At 44.4% G+C, this 24,900-nt stretch overlaps 1 protein-coding gene across 7 annotated transcripts in view; it reads right to left on the bottom strand.

Moving 5' to 3' along the window:
• Positions 1 to 24,900, bottom strand: part of CPEB3 (cytoplasmic polyadenylation element binding protein 3) — a 180,239-nt gene that overhangs the window by 51,701 nt on the left and 103,638 nt on the right. For all 7 annotated transcript variants that reach the window (XM_079793468.1, XM_079793471.1, XM_079793470.1 and 4 more), the window contains exon 6: positions 23,624 to 23,713. In XM_079793468.1, coding sequence (XP_079649594.1) covers positions 23,624 to 23,713 — 90 coding nt within the window. The remainder of the gene's footprint in view (positions 1 to 23,623; positions 23,714 to 24,900) is intronic.

The raw sequence follows: 24,900 nt of genomic DNA on the forward strand, positions 1-24,900 counted from the left end.
TTCTGAACACTTAACCACGTGTCCTGGGCACTGCAGGGGGATACTGACAGCAAGTCCTTGTTCTCAAGGAATGTAAAGGCTAGTGCAAGAAGGCCAGAAAGAATAAGCACAGAAAGAGCTCTAATCTAGGAACAATGCATGAAGGGCCCAAAGAAGCATTTAAAAAAACACACCCACATTTCACTGTTTTTCCAAATGAACTGAACTTCACAGAAAGAAGACAGACTTTCCCAGGAAAGACATGGCTAGAAAAATCAGGAAAGACTTTCCGTAGGGGGTGGCACAGAAGCCAGACCTTCATGGTATGACACAGGTGAAAAAAGGATGAAGCACATCCCCAGGGAAGGAATGAGCCTACGCTGCGAATGTAGAGTGGTTCCGTAGGTGCTGCCTACGTCCGTGGATTCCTAAACATTCCCTTGCATTCAGAACCAATGGTATTTCTTTGACTATACTTACTCCAGAGGGCTGAGGCTCAAATATTTTGGTTCTTGCCTGTTTTGTGTTACACTAATAACTGTTGCTTTGTGGGCTAGTTGCTTGGCAGGCAGGGGTGGGGGGAAGGTAGGAATGAACAAGAAAATAAATCTGATGGGTAGACTCACCTCCGAGTTGAAATTGGAAATGTACTTCCTGTGTTCTTAGTAAAGTCCTGCAGTCCAGGGCAGTGACCTGGGGCAGTCGGGCTTAAAGTCTGCTCTTTTTTTATGTAACCACACAGTCCCCATAAAAAGAGGTCTTTGTGAAATCTGCCAATCTGTCAGTTCTAGTCATAGTCAGTTCTAACAAGCACCTGACCAAGAAAACTGAGACCAGACTACAGGTGTGGGAGGGGACCGGTCAAACCAGTTGGGCAGCTTTGTTATGACTGAGCATTACATTTTCATCAGGGTGAAGGACGCTAATATTATTCCGCATCTATTAAACCTAAGTACTGTGTAGGTGCATGGGTGTCTGTGTCTCACATAATCCTTTTAATATCTCAAGTAGTATTAACCCTGAGCAGTATTAACTCAGATGAGTCAACTGAGGTTCAGAGATTAAGTCACTGGCTCAATGTCATCTAGATAGTAGCTACTGGTGCCCACATCTGAGTCCACAAATACCTAGTTCTTGCCCCACTGCTTGTTCTCTCCCTCACTCAGCATGAGACAACTGGCAAATGCTACATTTTAACCCAGCGAATGCTTTCCTACAGATGACAGTTTAGTCTGGCCTTGGATATTGCCTGAACTTTGACAATCTAATTTCTCCTCTCCCTTGCACTTTACTACTCCTCTGAGTTCTTAATGCTGTCAATGGGTTTTCTCTGTGCCACTACTTCCCCTTCTCAAGGCTAAGGTTATTATTTTTTATTTATTGACCTCAGAGAGAGAGAGGGCAAGAGAGAGAGAGAGAAACATCGACTTGTTCCACCCATCTATGCATTCATTAGCCAACTCTTGCATGTGCTCTGACCCGGGATCACAACCTTGGGGTATCAGAATGACACCCCAACCAACTGAGCTACTCGGTCAGGGCTATCCATTATATTGTGAAGGACAACCCAAAGCTTTGTTCTCAGCTTTCAAAAATTTTCACCAGATCCTCTCAGTCAGCTTCCCATATCAAAATTTCAACTGACATATCCTCTCTTGCTCTCACTTGCTCATAGCTTAGCCCTTCTCCAATGACTGCCAGCAAGTCCTGTCCCAAGCTACGCACTCTTCTAACACAACCTCTCTGCCTCAGCCTGCCCAATGTGTCCCTTCCACTTCACTTCCTGAAACCTGCTCTCTTCCAAAGAAAGTTCTCGTCAGGAGTGAGTCTGGCTTCCCTGCCTTTCCAGCTCCTCTGCCGGGCATAACACAGCAGGCACTGCTGTGACAGACTGTAAGATGTCCTTGCTGTTTGTGTGCCTGCTCAGCCTCAGACTTTGTCCCATGGCCTGGACATTCCTACTGTCTACTCCTTTCTGTCCCGTCCCTGAAACTGTAGATGCTTTTAAATCAAAGGCTCTCTCTCTTTTTTTTATATATTGTTATTGATTTCAGAGAGGAAGGGAGAGGGAGACAGAGATAAAAACATCAATGATGAGAATCATTGATCGGCTGTCTCCTGCATGACCCCTACTGGGGATTGAGCCTGCACCCTGGGCATGTGCCCTGACCGGAATTGAACCACGACCTCCTGGTTCATAGGTGGATGCTCAACCACTGAGCCACACTGGCTGGGACAAAGACTAACTCTTTATATATATATATATATATATATATATATATATATATATATATATATATATAAAATATATTTTCATTGATTTCAGAGAAGAAGAGAGAGGGAGAGAGAGACAGAAACATCAATGATGACAGCGACTCACCGATCGGCTGCTTCCTGCACGCCCCCTACTGGGGATCAAGCCCACAACCCAGGCATGCACCCCCGACTAGAATCGAACCTATGACTCTTCAGTCCACAGGCCAATGCTCCATCCACTGAGCCAAACCGGATACGGCAAGACTAACTCTTATAGTTCATCTTCAGATAAGTGTTTAATAAAACAATTTAAACTGGGGGCATGCTCAGTTTTTAAATGGCCAAGAGGATGCCGCTCCATCTGTCAAAATAGGACAAGACTAAAAGCCCCCTCCCGCTGCTCTGCAGTGCAGCTTCTGTGTTTCTATAAGAAAATCCTTCCCGAGAGTAAAACTTCCATCGGTCAAATATTAAAACATAGGCTTGACCAAGGAGTGTGAATACTGCAAGCCAGACCTGCCTTAAAAAAAAAGGGGTGGAGGACAAAGTATTACTCAAAAGCTTAGAACCTGCAAAAGGTTAAGGACAGGCTCAAAGGCCTTAGCTTCCCAATTTGATCGGTTTATGTAACTTAAAAGGTGGAAAAGCTTGGAATCTGGGCCTAAAACAACACTGACTTATTTCCATTCAAGTTATGCTATGAGGGGAGGGGGAATGTGAAGTTTGAAAACTTTCCTTTCCAAAGCCAGCCTGAGACAAACTGAAGGGAAAAGAAACAGATGCCGTGAATCCAGCACTGCAGCCTCACAGCGACCTACTTCTGTCCATTTACAGTGGAGCCCTCTTTCCCGGTGTGGCCTGATTTTTGCCAGCGTCACAAACCACGTTGGTATTTAGCATAAACTTCCACAACTGCATGACCTTGACCACCAGGACCAGCAGTCCAGCCAGTCTGGCCAGGGCAGAGGAAAAGACAGGATCGCCAGGACCAACAGCCCCTCAGAAGTACACTCACTCAGGTGGGTGGGAACCATCAGAGCGCGAGGCATGCGTCCCTCTCACATAATACGCATGCCTGTTACTGTTCCTGCTCACCTGGAGCCTGTGCCCGTGGACTGCCAGAGCTGAAGCTGGCTGCCCGAGTGGGCTGCGCATGACAGCTTCCGCCATGCCACTGCCAGCGTCGCCGACGCCCGAACAGTTTCAGAGCCACGTGGCCAGTCTCCTGTCCAACATCTGCAGCTGGCTGCTTTCCTTGCCTCTGCCCCAGATGTCTCTGCCAACAGTGGTAGTGCAGCTGTGCTTGCTGCCCAGGAGATGCCAGCTCTCTCCTTGGCCCTGGCTCCCCCTCCCCCCCAAGAGGTGAGACTAATGGCAGGAGCAGCTGCTTAGTACAGGGCCAGGGGCAGAAGGCTCAGAGAGGGTAGACATTTTCTTTTGTAGTTCCAGTGACAGCAACTTTGGATATGGGCTATTCTCCCAGGAGGCAATGAAGGAGGGTATGCAAAACCCTATCTATCATCATAAAAGCTTGTCATGCCCAACTTATTTTCCTAGCTGCCACACTCATCGCCTCATGCTCCAGGAAGCAGAACTAAGCTGTTTTGTTTTTTAAATCGGCAGTCAAGGATTCTAAGGCTGCTGCAATAGGCTGCTGTAATTAGGGTGGCCTACGTCACAGCTAGGTGTTAAAAGATGAACTGGGTCAATCAGATTCCCTCTCTCTGGAATTCAACTAGAAATGTAAAAACAATTTGCCCGCAAACAGAGAGGAGCACACGTGCAGAAAAACGCTGAGTCATGATAATGGTGGGACATTACAATGAAGAAGAATTTCCCCTGCCCAAATCCCTGCAGCCTGCCATCCCCAGCACCGTCTCCTCCATGACACCGGGTTCTACCGCAGCTCCTATTTTGGGCTTCCTTGTTACTCATAATCACATCCCCAATTTGAGAGAACACAAGAGTGAGTACAGTACCTCTTATGTTTGCAGTCAAAAACTCAACTACAGCCCTGGCTTCCTGCATAATTCAGTTGGTTGGCTCAGTTGGTTAGAGCATCATCACATACACCAAAATGGTTGTGGATTTGATCCCCTGTCTGGGCGTGTACTGAAGGCAACTGATTGATGTTTCTCACATCTATCTTTCTTCCTCCCTCCCTCCCTCCCTCCCTCCCTCCCTCCCTCCCTCCCTCCCTCCCTCCCTCCCTCCCTCCCTTCTTTCCTTCCCTCCCTTCCTCTTTTCCTTTCTTCCCGCCTTCCCTCACTCCCTCCTTCCCCTCCTCCCTCCTTCCCTTCCTCCCTCTTTTTTCCTTCCTTCCTTCCTTCCTTCCTTCCTTCCTTCCTTCCTTCCTTCCTTCCTTCCTTCCTTCCTTCCTTCCTCCCTTTCCTCCCTCCCTCTTTCCCTCTCTCCCTCCCTCCCTCCCTCTCTTCCTCTTTCTTTCTTTCTTCCTTCCTTCCCTTTCCGGTTCTTCTCTTTTTCTCTCTCCCTCCCTCGCTCCCTCACTCTCTCTAAAATCAACAAACATATCCTCAGGTGAGGATTAAAATACAATAATAATAAATAAAGTAGGAAAAACAAAACAAAACTCAACTATAAAGCAGTGTATTCGTGTCCAGAAATGGTGTGACATTACCCAAGAGGCAGAATTCCACGGTCCAGCTACAGCTAAAAGGCAGCTCAGAACTACAAATTCATCCTAAACCAGCTCTTGGAAATACCTCAGCTATGTGAGTATGAATAACAGAATATAAGAATTCAGGAAAACACCAAGGATCACTTTCATTTTTAAATAGCTAGGTCATATAACTTAAGTTGCTAATTTTTATATAAAATACAGCCTTATAAATAATAGCACAATTTGGAGAAACCAAGATGGTGGCATAAGGTATACACCTGTACGTGCTGCCTCTCACAACCACACCAAAACTACAACTAAAAGACAAAACGTCTATCAACCAGAACCACGGGAAAGCTGGCTGAGTAGAAGTTCTACAACTTGAAGAGAAAAGAGCATTGAACCCGGGTAGGACGTGCACAAGCGCAGAAAAACAGAGGTATGGAGGCGCACAAATCGGGCTGGTGGCTGGCAGTTGGCGACTGGGTGTGCTGTTTTTTTTCAACCCAAAGGGAGACACAAGCTCCTGACTGCTCTGAACTCCAGTTTCCGGCGAGACTCTGGGGACCCAGACTCCTACGGGGAGAAGCTGGACTGTCTGCCATCAGGTTGGAAAGTGAGGGTGGCTTTCTTGCAGAGGTGCGTGCAGGAATCATTGTTTACTGCGCTGGAGCGCAGGACACGGAGAAACGGAAACATGGAGACGTGGAAACGCAGAGATGTCAAGATGGCTGACTGGCAGCCATTGCTGTTTGCCATGCCCTGGTGATTCCCTGAGACCCCGCCCCGCCCAATTTACAAACCCACCCAAACTGTATGCAGCGGCTTTTGCATATAAATGGCCTGCCCTATCGCAGCTTAACCTAACAAACTGCAGCTCTGGTCAGACAGCTCCAAAACTTCCAAACCCCAAGCAAAGAGGAGAAATCTGCAGATCTCGCTGTAGCTCCTGCTGGGTGGCCTCAGAAAGTAGCTGACATGCACCCCATTGGAGATCCAGGAGCCAGTGTACCTAGTGGTCAGTGTGAGATGACATCAGATTTCAACTCCTCACATACATAAGTGACTCATTCAAGAGGCAGACTCAGTGAGCACCAAAGCCCCACTGAAACAAGTCCTGCCCCATAAGGGTGTCTCCAGCACAGCAGTTCTTCCAATATAGACACAGCGGGTCCTCACAGCCAATTGGCCTGGAGGTCAATTCTTCCCAGTGTACCAACAGCAATCAAGGCTTAACTATACAACAAGATGGTGCACTCAGCCCACAAAGGGGTGCACCAAGAGTGTCCACCTCAGGTGATTGGGGAGGCTGAACCACTGGGCCCTATAGGTCACCTACCACAGAAAACCACTCCATCAACACAGGGAAGCAGCCAAAATGCAGAGACAAAGAAACAGGTCACAAATGAAAGAAATGGAGGAAAGCAAACTACTGGACATAAGAGTTCAAAACCACAGTTATAAGGTTACTCAAGAATCTTCTAAAAACCTCTGAGGAATTTAGTGAGACCTTTAAGGATCTTAATGAGAATGCCAAAAAAAAAAAAAAAAAAAAGGAAAAGGACCAGTCAGAAATTAATCATACACTGCCTGAAATAAAGAATATACAGAAATTAAACAGTAGACCAAAGGACCCCAAGAATCAAACCAAAGATTTGAAATATGAGGAAACAAAAAACACCCAAACAGAAAAACAAAAAGAAAAAAGAATCCCAAAATATGAAGATAGTGTAAGGAGCTTTTGGGACAACTTTAAGTGTACCAACATCTGAATTATGGGGGTGCCAGAAGAAGAAAGAGAGCAAAATATTGAAAACCTATGAGAAGAAATAATGACAGAAAACTTTCCCCACCTGGTGAAAGAAATAGACTTACAAGTTCAGGAAGTACACAGAACCCCAAGCAAGAGGAATCCAAAGAGGACCACACCAAGACACATCATAATTAAAATGCCAAGGGCAAAAGACAAAGAGAGAATCTTGAAAGCAGCAAGAGAAAAACAGTTGGTTACCTACAAGGGAGTACCCATACGACGGTCAGCTGATTTCTCAACAGAAACTATGCAGGCCAGAAGGGAGTGGCAAGAAATATTCAAAGTGATGAACAGCAAGAACCTACAACCAAGATTACTCTACCCAGCAAAGCTATCATTCAGAATTGAAGGTCAGATAAAGAGCTTCACAGATAAGAAAAAGCTAAAGGAGTTCATCACCACCAAACCAGGATTATATGAAATGCTGAAGGGTATTCTTTAAGAAGAGGAAGAAGAAGAAAAAGGTAAAGATAAAAATTATGAACAACAAAGTGACCACAAATACATACCTATCAACAAGTGAATCTAAAAATCAAATGAATAAAAAATCTGATGAACAGAATGAACTGGTGAATATAATAGAATCAGGGACATAGAAAGGGAGTGGACTGACAATTCTCAGGGGAAAGGGAGTGTGAGGGGTGCGGGAAGAGATTGGACAAAAATCTTATACCTATGGATGAAGACAGTGGCAGGGGGTAAGGGCATGGGGTGGGGTGAGGAATCAGGTGGAGGGGAGCTATGGGGGGGAAAAAAGAGGAACATCTGTAATAATCTGAACAATAAAGATTTATTTTTTAAAAAAAGCTAAAGGAGTTCATCACCACCAAACCAGTATTATAAAAAAAATAATAATAATAGCACAATTTATCAGATTAGATAGTTTAAACCTACCTTCCTTTCCCTCAAATGATACACACTAGCAAAACCAATAAAAACTACTTCCTTTATAATTCACTGGGTAAAATACTATAAGAGCTGTGTGCACTTCGGAAAAGATACTTTACCTCTTTGAGTCTCAGTTTAAATTGTGTTAGATTGAGATGATCTTTAAGGAACTTAGCAGGTCTCAAATTTGATGGACTCTATTCTCTAAGCAAGTGATGAACTTATCATTTGCAAAGATAAAATTCATTCATTTAACAAATATCTGAGGGCCAGCTATTGAGACAGGTATGCAAGGTACTGGGTAGAGAGCAGGGATCAAAACCTAATAAAAACCCTACTCTCATTAAAACTTACATTCCAACCTGGAAAATAGAAAGACATAATTTTTCAGGTCATGAAAAACACTTTCAAGAAAAATAAAATGAGGGTAATAGGTATAGAGAGAAAGAGGATGGAGGGGTGCCTATTTTAGATAAGGAAGTCAGGAAAGATCTCTCTGTTAAGGTGACATCTGAACAGAAGTCTAAGGGAAGAAATGAGCAGGCCATTCAGAAACCTGGGGGAAGATGGTTTAAGACAAATAGAAGTACTAAGACACTGAGAAGCCTTTGTTATCCCTTACTTCAAGGGATAACAAAAAAGTCGGTGTGGCCAGAATGGGTAAGGGAGAGAATGATAGGAGATGATGTCAAAGAACACCCAAGATTCAACAGACCCCTCAGAGGAAAAGGTTTACGCTTCAAGTACAAGATCTATACTAATGTGTTCCTGGCTTCTGCAGGGGTCCCCTATTTTTTAAACACACAGGCAAAAAGTAAGCCTACAACTGCAATGTACCATTTATCTGACTTGGAACTATGCAAAAAAATATATATGCTACAGATGTCCAAATTAGCATAAAATTCATAAAAAATTGTTTTGGGAAGCCATGTGATATCAAATCTGGAGTCATTAAGATTTTCGTTTCTTTTAGCTTTGGTTAAGCTTCTGCAAATTTATCCTAAAAAAAAAAAAGTAATATGAATACAGGATATGTTAACAGAAGCACAATTTATAATATCTTAAATGACCAACAAGCAAGTACATTATGGCACAATAATAAGTTAGGCAGCCCCTTTAAAAATATGAAAATTATGTAAAAACATGGGAGGAAGGAGGATAGAAAATTGTATCTTTGCTATTATTACATCCTACGAAATATACATATGAATAAAGACTGGAAGGAAACAGAAAAATGATGATGGTTGGTTCTTCTAAGGAGGCAGAATTATTCTTATTATTTATGAAACTAGTGTCCCGATGCACAGATTCGTGCACATTGAAAGGAAATTAATTAGAAGAAATATTTTAATATCGCTATTTGCCCTATAATAGAAGTGTCAACCAAATTCACGATCAACAATGACAGATAGAAACACACGTGTGCGATTGGCGCCAGCAAGAGCTTTATATGTATCATGCATGCGCAAGTCAACTTAGCCTTTTATATACACACACACACACACACACACACACACACACACACACACACACATACATATTAGAGGCCCATTGCATGAAGATTCATGCAAGAATAGGCCTTCCTTCCCCTGGCTTTGCTTCCGGCCGCCTGGGAGCCGCCAAGTCCCTGCTCCCGGGCCACCTGGGAGTCGCCAAATTCTTGCTCCCAGCTGGAGCACCGCTCCTATAGCTCCCTCCGCCCCCCTCTCCCCTCATAGCAGGCGCCCCCCCCCCCTCTGCAGCCGCTCCGCGCCTGCATATGCAAATTAACCCGACAAAGATGGTGGGTTAATTTGTATAATCACTCCTGATTGGCTGTGGGCGTAGCAGAGGTACCGTCAATTTACATGTTTGTCTATTATTAGGTAAGATAGAATAAATTTGCTTAATTAGACCTGCTTTCGGATTTAGCTAACCTTTTTCCAGCCCAGTGAAGCACCCCAATTTCTCTTTCAGGTAATTGTCAGCAACCCAGCAGTAAATATCAACATGAAGCAGATTACTATTGTAGATCACGCAAGGAGAACAAAGGGTAAAATATTTAACTGTAGCAGTGTTTGACTATATTCTGCACAGCAAGAAAACCTGAAGTCATTTTCAAGGTACACCATTTCTTACTTCTTTTCAATCGGGTCAAGTTTCTAAACTTTCTAAATCTCCATTGTCTTGCTAATGAAAAGAAAATAGGATTCTACCAAGTCTCCTATCTACCTACTCCAGGACTTCTGTGAGGATCAAATGAGATGAAGAACAGGAAAAAGATTCACAAATATTTGGTTGAACTGTAAAATGTTTGCACCTGGCTGTAAAGCAAGTCAGGTTCCTGGGCTAAAGAAATTCCAAGGAGGCTAGTCACTAGGGAGAGGAAGCTGGGCATTGCTATGTGACATCATTTACCTGGTGCCCATAGTGACCATTTCTGGGCTGGGCTGTGGGCCGCATTTTGCACCATGGGGTCTTGGCAGTGTTGGCTGCGATTTGGTGTGTCACTCCAGGGTAGTGGCGGGGCCTGTGTCCCACTTGGGGGAAACTGAGTGTTGGTTTGTCAGCGCCAGGTCTGTGGTGCCATTTATTTTTAAATGGCCAGTGTGTGTCATGGCAGCTCCTGTGTTGAACATCTGCCCCCTGGTGGTCAGTGCGCATCATAGCTACCAGTTGAACGGACACTTAACCTTTTATATATATAGATAACACTTGTTCAATGTAAACCAGATTGCTTTGTTCTGGTTTTACTACTTCATCACAATATTAAGGCCTATAAGTGGGATAACAATAGAAATTACTATGATTACGTACTTGACAAAGAGGACCATACACTCATTCCTACGCCAGAAGGACTGTCAGTAACCCTGCACCATCTAATGGTGTTGACTATTCTTTCTTGCTGCTTCCTTCCTTTAGCTCCGCAGCCATTGATACACTCCCAGTCCTTCACTTACCCACATCTCCACTGCCATGTCCTCTTCTTTCTGATTCCTAACAACATTTATTTCTTACCTGTTTTTCCTTTTCTTCTCCTGCCTTTCTATAAAGATGACTCTTGAAGGATGTAACCTCCAGCCACAGTCTCTTTTCCCAAAGTCCCTACAGCCACAATTCCAATTGCCCATTAAGAATGCTTTCTCAGGTAAGAGGCGAGGGCCTAGTAACCTCCACATGTCTTTAATCAAATCATCACTACACCAAACTGGTTTTCTCTCTATGGACTCCTACGTTCAGCAGTGCCATGATGCTCCCATTCAGTGGAAGGGACTTTTAGTACATCAATATGATCTATCTACTCTATCACTGTGAACTCCTTCTCCCCTCAACTCTAATATCTTAGTTCTTCGTGGTCCTCAACATTACTTATGAGCCTGATTATAGAAAACTCCTAAGTGGCTTTACTGATCTTGTCTAAACCCAACCTGTCCCTTATTAAAAAATAAAAATAAAAAATAAAAAAGTATATATATATATATAATTTTTAAAAAGCCTTAAATGATATCTAGGCTTTATGAAAGTATTCTATGTGTATTTTCTCCTTTAATCCTCACAGCAAATCGAAGTAGACACTAACTATTATTATTTCCATTTTGTAGATTTTAAAAAAGAGATTTTGAAAGATTAATAATCAGCCCCAAAGATTCTTGCAATGGCAAGAAGTGGCACAGAAATTCAACACAGACAGCTTACTCCAAAGCCTGTACTCTTTTAAAATATATATATATATATTTTTTAATTGATTTCAGAGAAGAAGGCAGAGGGAGAGAGAGATAGAAACTCAGTAAGAGAGAATTATTGATTGGCTGCCTCCTACACGCCCCCTACTAGGGATCGAAGTCGCAACCTGGGCATGTGCCCTGACTGAGAATGGAACTATGACCTTCTGGTTCCTAGGTCAATGCTCAACCAATGAGCCACATCGTCCAGGCCAGAGCCTGTACTCTTGATCACTGGTTACCACGCACAAATTCTAGGCCTGGGAGTGAAGCTACCACCTAACCCTGCCTTGAACATGCAGGACCATTCTTAATCTCTGGGCCATTCTTTTTCCCCTGAATGCGATAGTGTATAGTGTAATACTTAAGAAACCTGGGCTCTGAGGTCAGCCTATTTAGGCTCAAATCCCAGTCTTATCATTTAACACATGACCATGGATAAATTAATTACCCTCTTCTAAACCTGTTTCTTCCTCTATAAAATGGAAATAATAAGGGTGCCTACCTTGTGGAGTTGGTAAGATTAAATGAGATTAAGCATAAATAATAGTAACCTGTTCTCTGGATCACAACGAACCCTATGTAAATGTTGGCTATCTAATTATCATAATTCCAGCCCCTGGCAATTCCTGCCTATCCTTTTCCTGCCCAGCTTTTAAGACCACAGTCCACAGTAATCTGTCCTTCCTCTGATGCCTAGGATACTTTACTTGCTTGTCATCAACCATAAGTTGATCTATATTTTAATAAAAATAACATCACCATTCATAATACCTTCTGTATGTAGGGACTGTTTTAAGTACTCCACACAGATTTACTTATTTTAATCCTCATCACAACCTTATAAAGTAGGTACTCTTATTATCCCTCTTTTGCAGGTGATGCAAGTAAGGCACAGAAAGGCTAAACAACATGCCTAAAGTCATACAAGTAAAAAGTGGGAGAGCCCAGCAAGTCTATTTCCAGAATTCATGCTCTTTACCATCCCATAATGTTTCACATCTGTGTTTTCATGTCTCTGCAGGAAAACTTAGCCTTCTCCAAAACAAAAATGGTGTCTTCTCTGATCCCTACAGGCCATATACAGACTCTTCCACAGACTGATGTGTGCCGAGTCTTGCATAGACTGATGTACAACAAATATTAGATGGATTAATCATGCTGCATGATCATTTGCACTAGGAGCTAGATTCTCTTTGTATTTATTGTTCTCTTGCATCCATTTTCAATAACTATCTGCAAATTACTGTATTTTCTCGTTTATAAGACGCCCCTTTTCCAACCCCAAATTAAGAAATCAATATTTTAAACATTTTGCTGGTTTTCCTCTTAAGGCCTTCTTCTTTTCTGGCATCTTAAGGAGTTGTTCTTCCTGTTTTCTCCACTGTCTGATCAGACACTCTGGGAGGAGGTCCAAACTGTCTCTCTGCAGCTCTATTTCCATGCTCTTTTGCATAGATGATTACATTCAGTTTGAATTTTGCAGAGTAAGACAACCACTTACCGGTATTTATCTTTTTATTTTTTGGCATCTTTATGGGCTCAGAATGCTTGGTGTCTGTTGCATCTGCGCACTCTCCACCTCCACCTCCAATTATGGCATCAGCTGACTTCAGTAGCAATAAGGCTCATGATTGGAGGAAATCTGTTTGACAAGGTATGGGCAGCTACGACCCATGAGGCTCCCTCCTAGGCTGACTTCTGTGTATAAGACGCCCCTTGATTTTCAGTCTAATGATTTTAGAAAAAAATAGTGTCTTATACACGGAAAAATATGGTACCTACATCCAAGCTATTATAGACATAATGATATTAATTAGTATTCTGTATGAATGCGAGATCTGGTTCATGCCCTAACATTTGGGAGAATCCCAGTTCCCAGGACTCACGATTTCAGCTCTACTATTCCAGATCTAAAGTGCATGAGAATGCAATCTCAGGAAACTTTTCCTCCATATTTTCGTTAGAGGTGGATCTCTTTTCATCATCAAGAAGGAAATGCAGACAACACAGAGCAAGACTTTGCTTCAATTTTACCAATAGCTATTTGAAAGTATTTTAAACTGATATTTCTACTTGACCCAACTCCACTCTCCCTCCACCCCAAAGCCAAACACCACACAAATGCCTTGATGTCAACTCTTTCTGGGGAACTAGATCAATTCAGCGAAGAAGAAAAAAGTCCTACTTCTTCAAGGCTCTTTCTTCTGCATCATTTTCTCCTCCTCATAACATTCCAACCACACTTCCTTCATTTCTTCAAAGTACTAAAGCTCTTTTCATACTCAGTACTTCCCACGCAGTACTCCTCTGTTTGGAACTTGCTTCCTTGCACTTTCTAGCTAACACCTCAATTTTCGGGTCTGCTTCACTACTATTTTCTCAGAGAAGCTCTCTCCATATCCCCAATCTAAATTGATACCACCTTTTAAAGTCACTGCACACTCTATTTTTCCTTTAGAGCAGGAGTCCTCAAACTTTAAACAGGGGGCCAGTTCACTGTCCCTCAGACCGTTGGAGAGCCGGACTATAGTTTAAAAAAAACTACGAACAAATTCCCATGCACACTGCACATATCTTATTTTGAAGTAAAAAAACAAAACGGCAAAAACACCCGCATGTGGCCCGCGGGCCGTAGTTTGAGGACGCCTGCTTTAGAGAATGATCACTGTTTGCAATTCTGTTTATTTTGTGACCATCTGATTATTTTCTTATCTTTCCCATAGGATTACAATTTCATGCGATCTGAGGAGAATCATTAAGACACACAATCTGACTTCCGTGCCTTCTTACACCTCTCATGTTCTCAGTGGTGCTCTGGAGAACACCAAGCAACTGCCTGCTTGTAGCCACAAAGTGTCCACAGAGCTCTACATATCCCCAAGTGGTTGGTCAAATGCCTCAGTGGCCCTTGTCTCCATCACCTCCAACTCTGCTTGACCCAACAACACTTAAGGGAACAGTTGCTATAGCTGGCCACTGTTTCTCCATGTAGAATTTAAGCCTTCTAGAGTTCATTGAAATGATCATGGTTTTACAAACTGTACTCCAGCTCTGTATAGGTAAACCTGATAGATGAATGAATGATTCTGTTTTTTGTAAGGCATATACTTTCTTTTAAAAAGGGCCAAAGAAAACTATAGTGGATGGTTCATGTTTTCCTCTCTACTTACATGTAAGCCTAAAACATATAGCCAAACAAACTGTACCTAATGGCCAACCTTAGGTGACCTAAAGAAAAGTACTAAGGGAGAAAGAGGCATTACCAAGAAGGCACCAAACTCAATTAAAACCTTAGGGATTTAAAGAAAAGTAGAAAAAGCACAAAGGGGCATTATTCAAAAGGCATAGAATAATTTGGGGTGAACTGCTTAGATGGCCCCAACATTTAAAGCAATGGGCATTGATGCTCAAAGTTAACTTCAATCTTGGAATAACACCAAATTTCTTTAGGTCCTTCCCAAACAGGTCAAACTTTAGCTAAGAGCAAAACACAACAGGAGTCAAAAGCAAAATTATTATTTCTCCTCCTTGACCCCAATCACCAAAAACGCAACTTGCTCTCTGAGGACACAAGCCTGAGGACCAGAACCAGGAGATCCAGATTCTCTTCACGGCCTGGCTTTCATTGGTCCATCTCCAAACTTAACCTCAGCTGTAAAATAAGGGCACCTATTCTAGTGTTCTACAGTTTGATATTATGTTGTTATACAGGAACTAGAGGCCCGGTGCATGGATTCATGCATCAGTGGGATCCCTTGGCCTGGCCTGCACCCTCTTACAATCTGGGACCCCTCAGGGGATGTCGGACTGCCAATTTCGGCCCAATCCCTGCAGGCCAGGCCAAGGGACCCCACCAGTTCACGAATCTGTGCGCCAGGCCTCTAGTATGCATATAAAATCTTTGGTTAATCTCTTCCCACCCTCCCAGCTTCCCTCTGAGATTCATGAGTTTGTCCCATGTTTTTATGCCTGGGCATTGAGTATCTGCCCCCTGATGGTCAGTGTGCATCATAGCTACTGGTCGAATAGTCAAAGGGTTGAACAGTTGTGCTTAGGCTTTTATATATATAGATGGTACCAAAAACCATGGAGTTTATAAGCTGCTAAACTCTCCACTGCTCAGACTAATCCAACGTTCTCTCCAATTTTCAGTAACAAATCTAAGTAGGATATTATAAAAAATACACACACACACACACACACACACATACACACACACGTGTATATATTGGCAGACAAGAAGAATGGTCGTCCAGAAACCATTAAGTGTAAAGTATGACTAAGGCAGTGGTCGGCAAACTGCGGCTCGTGAGCCACATGCGGCTCTTTGGCCCCTTGAGTGTGGCTCTTCCACAAAATACCACGGCCTGGGCAAGTCTATTTTGAAGAAGTGGCGTTAGAAGAAGTTTAAGTTTAAAAAGAAATCGCAATCGTTGTACTGTTGATATTTGGCTCTGTCGACTAATGAGTTTGCCGATCACTGGACTAAGGGAAGTGAAAACATTTAACTTAGAAAAGAGAAGACTGATAGTCCTTTTAAGTACCATGAAATAGATGTCACAATAATGACTTACTGTGTTTTACTTTATAGGGCACAATTGACCAATAGATAAAGATTGCAGGGAAGCATTTGACTCAACAGAAAACAAAATTTAATAATTAGTTAGGTCTGCAAGTATATAGACTTCCTCTGAAATAACCTGCCTCCTTTGTAACTAGATGCCTCAGAAGCTAACTGAGTAATTCCCTGGGCTATTTTAGAGTAGGAAGTCGAGAGATTTTATGCAAAGGGATTTGAGGGTCACATGTAGTCTCTGTTACATATTCTTCCTTGTGTGTGCATTTTTACAGCCCTTAAAAATGTAAGAACTATCCTTAGCCTGTGGGCCATTGCAAAAACAGGTAGTTTGCTGATCCCTGTTCTGGAGGAGTGCTGTCCAATAGAAGTGGTACTCGCATATACTTTTCAGTTCCTCAACTATAACTAAAAATTTTCTAATATTTACATTTAAAAAGGTAAAAAGAAACAGGTAAGGTTAATTTTAATATATTTTATTTAATCCAACATACCCCAAAATAATCATTTTAGCATGTGAACAAAATTAGTGAACCGTTTAACATTTTTGAAAACTAAGTCTTTGAAATCAGCGTCTATTTCACACTTATAGCATATCTCAATTTAAATTCGTCACATTTCACCCAGCCAGGGTTGCTCAGTGGTTGAGTGTAAACCCACAAACCAAGAGGTCACCGGTTTGATTCCCAGTCAAGGCACATGCCCAGGCTGTGGGGTTGATCCCCAGTAGGGGGCGTGCAGGAGACAGCCGATCAATGATTCTCATCATTGATGTTTCTATCTCTCTACCCCTCTCCCTTCCCCTCTCTCTAAAATCAATAAAAATCAATCAATAAATTAGTCACATTTCAAGTACTCATTAGCACTGAGAAATAGCAGAGGTGACCTTCCGATCAAAACTTAATTCTAATGATTCATATCAATGAGGAAAAATGGAACAGTCAATAAGTAATTGTTGGGACAAGTGGCATGATAATTGGAAAAATAAAGCTGGATCCTTTCTTGTGCCTTACTCCATTATAAATTCCAGATAGAAATCAGATGGCAATGTAAAAAGGTAAAATAAATTCAAATGGGAGGAGAAGCCAAGATGGCGGCGGAGGTGAACGGCTGATCTGTTGCCTCGCATGGCAGTTTCGGAAAAACAACTAAAAGATGGACTGGTGAGCGCGGCGACTCCTGCTCGCGTCTCCCCAGGCCGGGCGGCGGCTCCTCTCAATCAGCACCGCAGCCGGGGCCATGAGCTCGTGGGCGCCGCGGCAGCTGCTGTGGCGGCGGCCGCAGACTCGGCGCAGCGGCTCTCGGTGAAGGAAGAGACCATCTTTCTGCGAGACGGGCCCACCCGCGTCACCAACCTGGCCCAGCTCCCCACTGAGATCCTCGGGGCCCCGGAGACCGCCAACACCGACTTAGAGGATTCTTTGGACTTCCTGTCTTACACTCAAGTCCTCTAGCCATTTTGAGAGAGGAGAACCAAGAAGGCAGCAGCAAAGTCAAACAAAGGAACTTCGCGCACAGCAATTTCAAAGTTAAACAAAGGAACTTCGCCGCGCACAGAGCGTCTGCCACCCAGAACCACAGGAGAGCTGGCTGAATGGTGGATTTACAGCTAAGAGAGAAGAGGAAAGAGCGAACTCTGGAGGAGCTGAGGTGCGGAGGCGCGTGGGTCGGGGGAAGGGACTTGTGGCTTTTGTTCCAACCCTAGGGGAGATTAGCTCCCCAGACGCCTGCGGGGAGAGGCTGGACTCTCGGCCTTTGGATCGGAGAGTGGGAGTGACTTCCTTGTGGAGGTGCGCCCAGCAATCAGTGTTTGCTGCATTGGAGTGCGGAACGAGGGGTCTTAGAAACGTGAAAAGCAGAAAAAAGCAGACTTGCAGCCAGTGCGGTTCGCCACGCCATGGCCTGGTGGCGCCCTGAGGCCCTGCCCCGCCCTGAGACTCGCCCCGCCCTGGGACCCGCCCCGCTCGTTTTGCAGACCCGCCCCGCACGTCTTGCAGGCACACCTGGGCTCCAAGCAACAGCTTTTGCATGTGGGTGGCCTGCCCTATGGCAGCTTGACCAGATAAACTGCGGTTCTAGTCGGACTGCTCTAGGGACGCTCAGACAGGAGGAGGAAACTGCAGTTTTTGCCGTAAGTCCTGCTGAGTGGTCTCAGGTAGTAGCTGACCTACACACCATTGGAGACCCAGAAACGAGGGCATCTAGTGGTCGGTGTGAGATGACACCAGATTTCAACCACTCGCATAAAGGACACATTCCAGAGGCAGACTCAGTGAGCGCCAAAGCCTTGCTGCACCAAGACCCGGCCCATAAATCTGTCTCCTACACAGCAACTCTTCCTTTATAGACACAGAGGATCCGCACGGCCAATTGGCCTGGAGGACAATTCCTCCCAGCGACACCAACAACAATCAAGACTTAACTATACAAAGGAAGACCAAGATGGAGGCATAGGGCGGAAGCCTGATTGCTGCCTACCACAACAATTTTGAGTCTACGACGGGAGAGCGGAGCAGACACCATCCAGAACCACCGGAGGGCTGACTGAGCAGACGCTCTACAACTAGAATAAAAGAGAGGGGTACTCGGGATGATGCTGATGCCGGCGACCCAAAGATCACACTTTAAGAACTACGGCTCAGACGACACAGTGGCGGCCTGGAACGTGCTCGGCGCAGTTCCCCCGGCGGTCTCCGGCTGAGGGGAAGGCCCCACTCGCTGCCGAGCACGGACAGACGAGCCCCTGGGAGTCATGGGGTGGGAGACTCCGCGCTTGCTGACCTCCGAGTCCTTCAAGAACCTCAACGCCCCGGAAGCGGCCAGGTGCGCACGCTCGGTGACTGGCCACCGCTGCAGACCCAAGGGCCGACGCAGCCACCCCGGACCAGCCCGCTGCCGCGCACCGGGCACACCGGAGCTTCGCCGAGCCCGCCGCCCAACGAGTTCTGCGGCGGCTGCCCTGGAGCTCTGAGAAAATGGCCGAATGAATTACTGAGATGGAATTGACCAACAGGAAATGGGATCAAGAAGACGAAACCCCGCTGGGTCCCGGATCCGGGTGAAGCTGCGCGCCCCTGGGTCCGGGTGAGGCTGGGAACTGGGTCAGGGTGAGTCTGGGTCCCGGGTCCGGGCGAGGCCGTGGGCCCCTGGATCCGGGTGAGCCTGGGCCCCGGGTCCGGGCGAGGCCGCGGGCCCCTGGATCCGGGTGAGCCTGGGCCCCGGGTCCGGGCGAGGCCGCGGGCCCCTGGATCCGGGTGAGCCTGGGCCCCGGGTCCGGGCGAGGCCGCGGGCCCCTGGATCCGGGTGAGCCTGGGCCCCGGGTCCGGGCGAGGCCGCGGGCCCCTGGATCCGGGTGAGCCTGGGCCCCGGGTCCGGGCGAGGCCGCGGGCCCCTGGATCCGGGTGAGCCTGGGCCCCGGGTCCGGGCGAGGCCGCGGGCCCCTGGATCCGGGTGAGCCTGGGCCCCGGGTCCGGGCGAGGCCGCGGGCCCCTGGATCCGGGTGAGCCTGGGCCCCGGGTCCGGGCGAGGCCGCGGGCCCCTGGATCCGGGTGAGCCTGGGCCCCGGGTCCGGGCGAGGCCGCGGGCCCCTGGATCCGGGTGAGCCTGGCCCCGGGTCCGGGTGAGGCCGTGGGCCCCTGGATCCGGGTGAAGCCGTGTCCCTGGGTCCGGCCGAGACCAAACCAGAGGGAGTCGGACCTGCATTACCACCATTTGTCCACCATCCAGAGCTGAGGGGTCAGTGCCGACATGTACTCATAAGGAACTGGTGGACATTGATATTGGGTCTCAAAAGAACTGTTGGTCCAGAAAGAAACTCACTACAGACTGATTCATTTGCCTGTCAGCATAACTATTATTGCTCGTCGCACATTCAATTCTTATAAGTATATCTCTAGTGACACATGATTTCGCTCATCTAGGGGAAATGATGAACAACATCGACTGATGAACAAGAACAGAACCAGAAACAAGGAGGCATCGATCGGACTATCGGGCCTCAGAGGGAGGATAGGGGAGGGTGGGGGGAGGGGGGAGAGATCAACCAAAGGTCTTGTGTGCATGCATAAGAGCCTAACCAATGGTTAAGTTCAACAGGGGGTTGGGGCATCCATGGGGAGGGGTGTGGGATGGGAATGGGGGGATGAGGACAAATATGTGACACCTTAATCAATAAAGAAATTAAAAAAAAAAAAAAAGAAATCTACAGTCTGTACACCAATAAATATTTGTTGAAAAAAACAAAACAAACAAAAAAAAATTCAAATGCCCAAAAAAGAAAAAGTGCCAAAAAAAATGTTATTTTAATCATTGGATTGGCAAAGATTGAAAAAGGCCATATCCCCAGACCCTCGTTAAACCTGAGTTTTGTAAACTGGGTACTATTAGTGGGAATATAAATGTGCATGACCTTTCTTAAGGGCAGCTTGGCAATATATATAAACATATACCTCACTTCTGAAAGTTCACCCTAAGAGGTAATATTTATATGAAAAGGACAAAAAGATGAAGGCATAAGGATATTCACTGAAGCATCTTCCATGAGGGGAAACAACTGGAAGTAACTTTAATGTCCATCATCAGTAGGACTAATTAAATAAAATAAGGTCATTAACAATAATGTAGGTTTCTTATAGAAAGGTGCTGACATTGCTGGAGCCGGGGGAGAAGGTAGGTTATTAAACAGCATGCATAATGTGATCCTGTTTATGTAAAATTTTAAATTTCATGTAAATGTATATATTCACAGAGATATCAGAAGGATATTTAATAAAATGTATACAGCAATTATTTCTGATAGAGGTAGATATGGAATAATTTTCTTTGGACATGATCATTTATATTTATCTTCATTTTTATAATGATCATCTGACACCTTTTATCCCAGAATTATTTTTATAACCTCAGCATGATTTTTTTTTCAGCTGGCACTCTTAGATGTATCTTTTATTTATTTATTTTATATATTTTATTGATTTTTACAGAGAGGAAGGGAGAGGGATAGAGAGTTAGAAACATCGATGAGAGAGAAACATCAATCAGCTGCCTCCTGCACACCTTTTACTGGGGATGTGCCCGCAACCAAGGTACATGCCCTTGACCGGAATCGAACCTGGGACCTTTCAGTCCGCAGGCCAATGCTCTATCCACTGGGGCAGACATATCTTTTATACTTGTCATTTTACACAGTATGTTACAATAACCACAATATGAATACATTATTTCACTGAAATAACACTGTCATGATTCACATGTGCAACTAGTACTCTGAGGAATATCTTTTTATACCCAGGATTTAACAGAGTATATTATATATGGTACAGTGTGGTCAACTCATTCATTCATTGAAACAACACTACTCTGATTCAATGAATTATTTGCACACTTTTTTTTTTACACAAAAATAAATTTATTTTAGAGACAACTTTTCCAGAACCTTTCTTCTCCGGATTGAGGCCTACTATGAAAGCCTGGGTAAGCTGTCCTGGGGCCAACATGCAGCTCCCTGCTGGGTCAGGAGCTGGTGCTGCCTTGACTGTGTGTTTTTCTTTAATGAATTTATTGGGGTGATATACTATCTAATAAAAGCGTAATATGCAAATTGACCATACCTCCGCTACACCACAAGCCACACCCACCAGCCAATCGGGAGCAAGTATGCAAATTAACCCAACCAAGATGGCTGTGGCCACAGAGAGAGCAGGAGGCTTGGGTTTCCCTGGCAATGGAAGAAGCCAAGCTTTCCACCTGCCCTGGCCTCCGCTTAAGGCTACAAAGTTTCAATTATAGAAGATAAATAAATCCCAACAAAATGCGGCCAAGGAACTAGCAGGAGGCTTGGCTCCGCTCAAGGCTACAAAGTTTCAATTATAGAAGATAAATAAATCGCAGATACCAGGGCCTCCATTTGGGTCACTGGGGGGCATGGCAAGCCTGCAAACCCAGGCTGCCCCACACCCCAAGGGAACCCCCACCCTGATCTGGGACACCCTTCAGGGCAAACCAGCTGGCCCCCACCCATGCACCAGGCCTCTATCCTATCTAATCCTATCTAATAAAAGAATAATATGCAAATTGACCATCACTCCAACACACAAAGATGGCTGTCCCCATGTGGAAGATGACTGCCCCAATGTGGACACAAGATGGCAGCCACCAGATGGCCAGCAGGGGAGGGCAGTTGGGAGAAACCAGGCCTAGAAGGGAGGGCAGTTGGGGGTGATCAAGCCTGTAGGGGAGGGCAGTTAGGGATGACCAGGCCAGCAGAGGAGGGAAGTTGGGGGTGACTAGGCCTGCAGGGAAGGGCAGTTGGGAGGGACCCAGGCCTGCAGGGGAGAGCAGTTATGGGGGACCAGGCCTGCAGGGGAGGGTAGTTAGGGGCAAAAAGGCTGGCAGGGGAGCAGTTAGGCCTCAATCAGGCTGGCAGGGGAGTGGTTAAAGGGTGATCAGGCTGGCAGGCAGAAGCGGTTATGGGCAATCAGGAAGGCAGGCAGGCCAGCAGTTGGGAGCCAGCAGTCCTGGATTGTGAGAGGGATCCCAGATTGGAGAGGGTGCATACACCCCCGTGCTGAGGGACATACACCCCCGTGCACAAATTTCGTGCACTGGGCCTCTAGTTGGTTAATAAAATTATATAGATTTCAGGTGAGGACTTTTAAACATATGTCTTAAACACATTTGTTTAGACAGTGTCATACATGCACCACATGAACACATTCCTTTGCTGAAATAATCCTCATGATGATTTTTATATTTTCTGATTAATATAAAACTCAAATTTTTAACTTTAAAAATTCTTTGAACATACAGAAGTATGTTAAAAGCAAACAAACAGCCTTGTTTAGTGAATAACACTTTCATAGGCTATAAAGAGAGTGGGGAGAAATACAGGCGACAAAGAAACCAGACATGAAAGGAAGCCACTCGCCTTTCCTTGGTTAAGCTATCTTTGATTCCTGGAAAAGGCACAGGAAGGACAAGTATTTTGACCCCCATCTCCTAGTGGTGGGTGATGTTTTACACAACAACTCATACCAAAACACAATTCCTCAGAGATGAAAGGCAGCCTTAAAACATATCTACAGAACACAACATGAGAAGAACACTTCCTCTTTGACCCAAACACTCTTCTGTGTACATCTAGATGCGGACCCAGAGTTAATATCACCAGAAAAGATCCTTAGATCCTACAAAAATGGCAAACTATGAACAAAGTAATATATTTTCATGGTCTCGTAAATAATAAAAGAAAAGCCTACCAAAAATAAGAGAAGCAAGATTATGTGAAGAATCCTTTGCTAGCTTGCTCTCCATCCATCAACAGATTACGTTGCTTAAGAGACACGAATAAAGGTAATTTCATATAATGTCATTCTTCAGTCACTAGGTTTTCCAAGTTTGGGCTTTATAAGATCTATAAAACCACAGAGCTATGGGATACAAATAAAATTTGACTTTAAGTAATCTTTTCCTTTCCCATCACTGCCATTTCTCAAAACCCTAGATCCTTTTTCTCAAATAGTTAGCACAAGGTTCATTCACAACAGACTCACAGGGCCTCACTGTCAATAGAATAGATACCCCAAAACAATCAGTGTGCTCCTGGGAACAGTCTTCAAGTGAAAAACAGTGAGACGAGAGCAGATGACCAATGTTAAATGTTTTCTCAATTGGGGCGGGGAGGCAGGGGAATGTCAACAGCTATTTCAAGAGTTAAAAGGCTGCCTTTTACTGAACTATCGAGCTGGCTCTCCAACAGGCAGGCAGCGGAGACCTTTCAAGGGCATTACCTTTCGGAGGAAAGTACGACTTGCTTTCAGCTTTGTGAGGCCAGTCTACCACGAGAGGTCCAAACCTGCGGAAGCTGGCGGTGATCTCATCTGCAAAACAGAGAAGGGATCTTAGCAAAAGAGAAACGAACATTGCAAACCGAATAGCGTAAAACATGCCTTTTCATATAAGAAATGTTCTGAGAGCCGTTTTGTAAAGCGTTTGTACAGAAGGCAAACCTACAAAGCAAAATACCAATCATTTAGGGGGATACTTTTGGTCATTCACTCTCACCCATGCAGAATGTGATTCTAACTATAATTCAGTTCCCTTCACTGCCAATTCACTTGATATAAAGATTTGGGAGGGGAAAAAATCTGACATTAGCTAAGGTGACCTCCCTGTCAAGTAAAATGGAGATTCTAAAAATAGGAATGTTTTCTGCTTTTAGAAATAAGTCAGTCAGAGAAAGATAAATATCACATGATCTCACTCATTTGTGAAATATAAGGAACAACATAAACTGATGAACAAAAACAGATCTAGAGACATAGAAGCATTGATCAGACTGTCAAACCTCAGAGGGAAGGTAGGGGTAAAGGGGAGAGATCAACCAAAGTACTTGTATGCATGCGTATAAGCCTAACCATTGGACACAGACACCAGGGGTTGAAGGCATGAGTGGGGAGGTGGGGGGGCAATGGGGAGATAAGGACACATATTTAATACCTTAATCAATAAAGAGAGAGAAAAAAAAGAAAAAAGGCAAAAGTACACAGAATATTTAAAATATTTTTACTTGTGTAAAATAATCTCTCAGATTATTAACCCTGGCTTATTATTATTAATCTAAAGAGTATTAATCTGTATGATTATTTATAAATAGTTATGATTCTTTTGGTGAGAAGTAGGGGAAATAAGTAGATAATTCTATTTGGTGGGTTAATAAAACTTAAAAGCCAATGGTTTCTTTCATACATCCCTACTACACAGCCTATAAAGAAAATGTTTCAAAAGTTGGAGTTCAATAAATTTATCTTTTCCTTCTGACTTTTGACTCAAAGCAGGAGATTATAACTTAGCTCCTATCCAGGTTTAAGTTGCCACTCTCTTAGTCATGATCAAAACTTTGTCTTAAAGAAAAATCCATTTGATAAATGAAATTAACTTTAGTACAAGAACAGTTCAGAGGAAAATGAGTCTCCATTTGTGTACAACTTTAAAGCAGCAAGTCTAAAATAAAACTATTTTTAGAGACTATTTTTCTCTCAACACACACACAAAAAGTATGATAAAT

This window comes from Cnephaeus nilssonii (genome assembly GCF_951640355.1).
Source record: "Cnephaeus nilssonii genome assembly, chromosome: 16".
NCBI lineage: Eukaryota > Metazoa > Chordata > Mammalia > Chiroptera > Vespertilionidae > Cnephaeus > Cnephaeus nilssonii.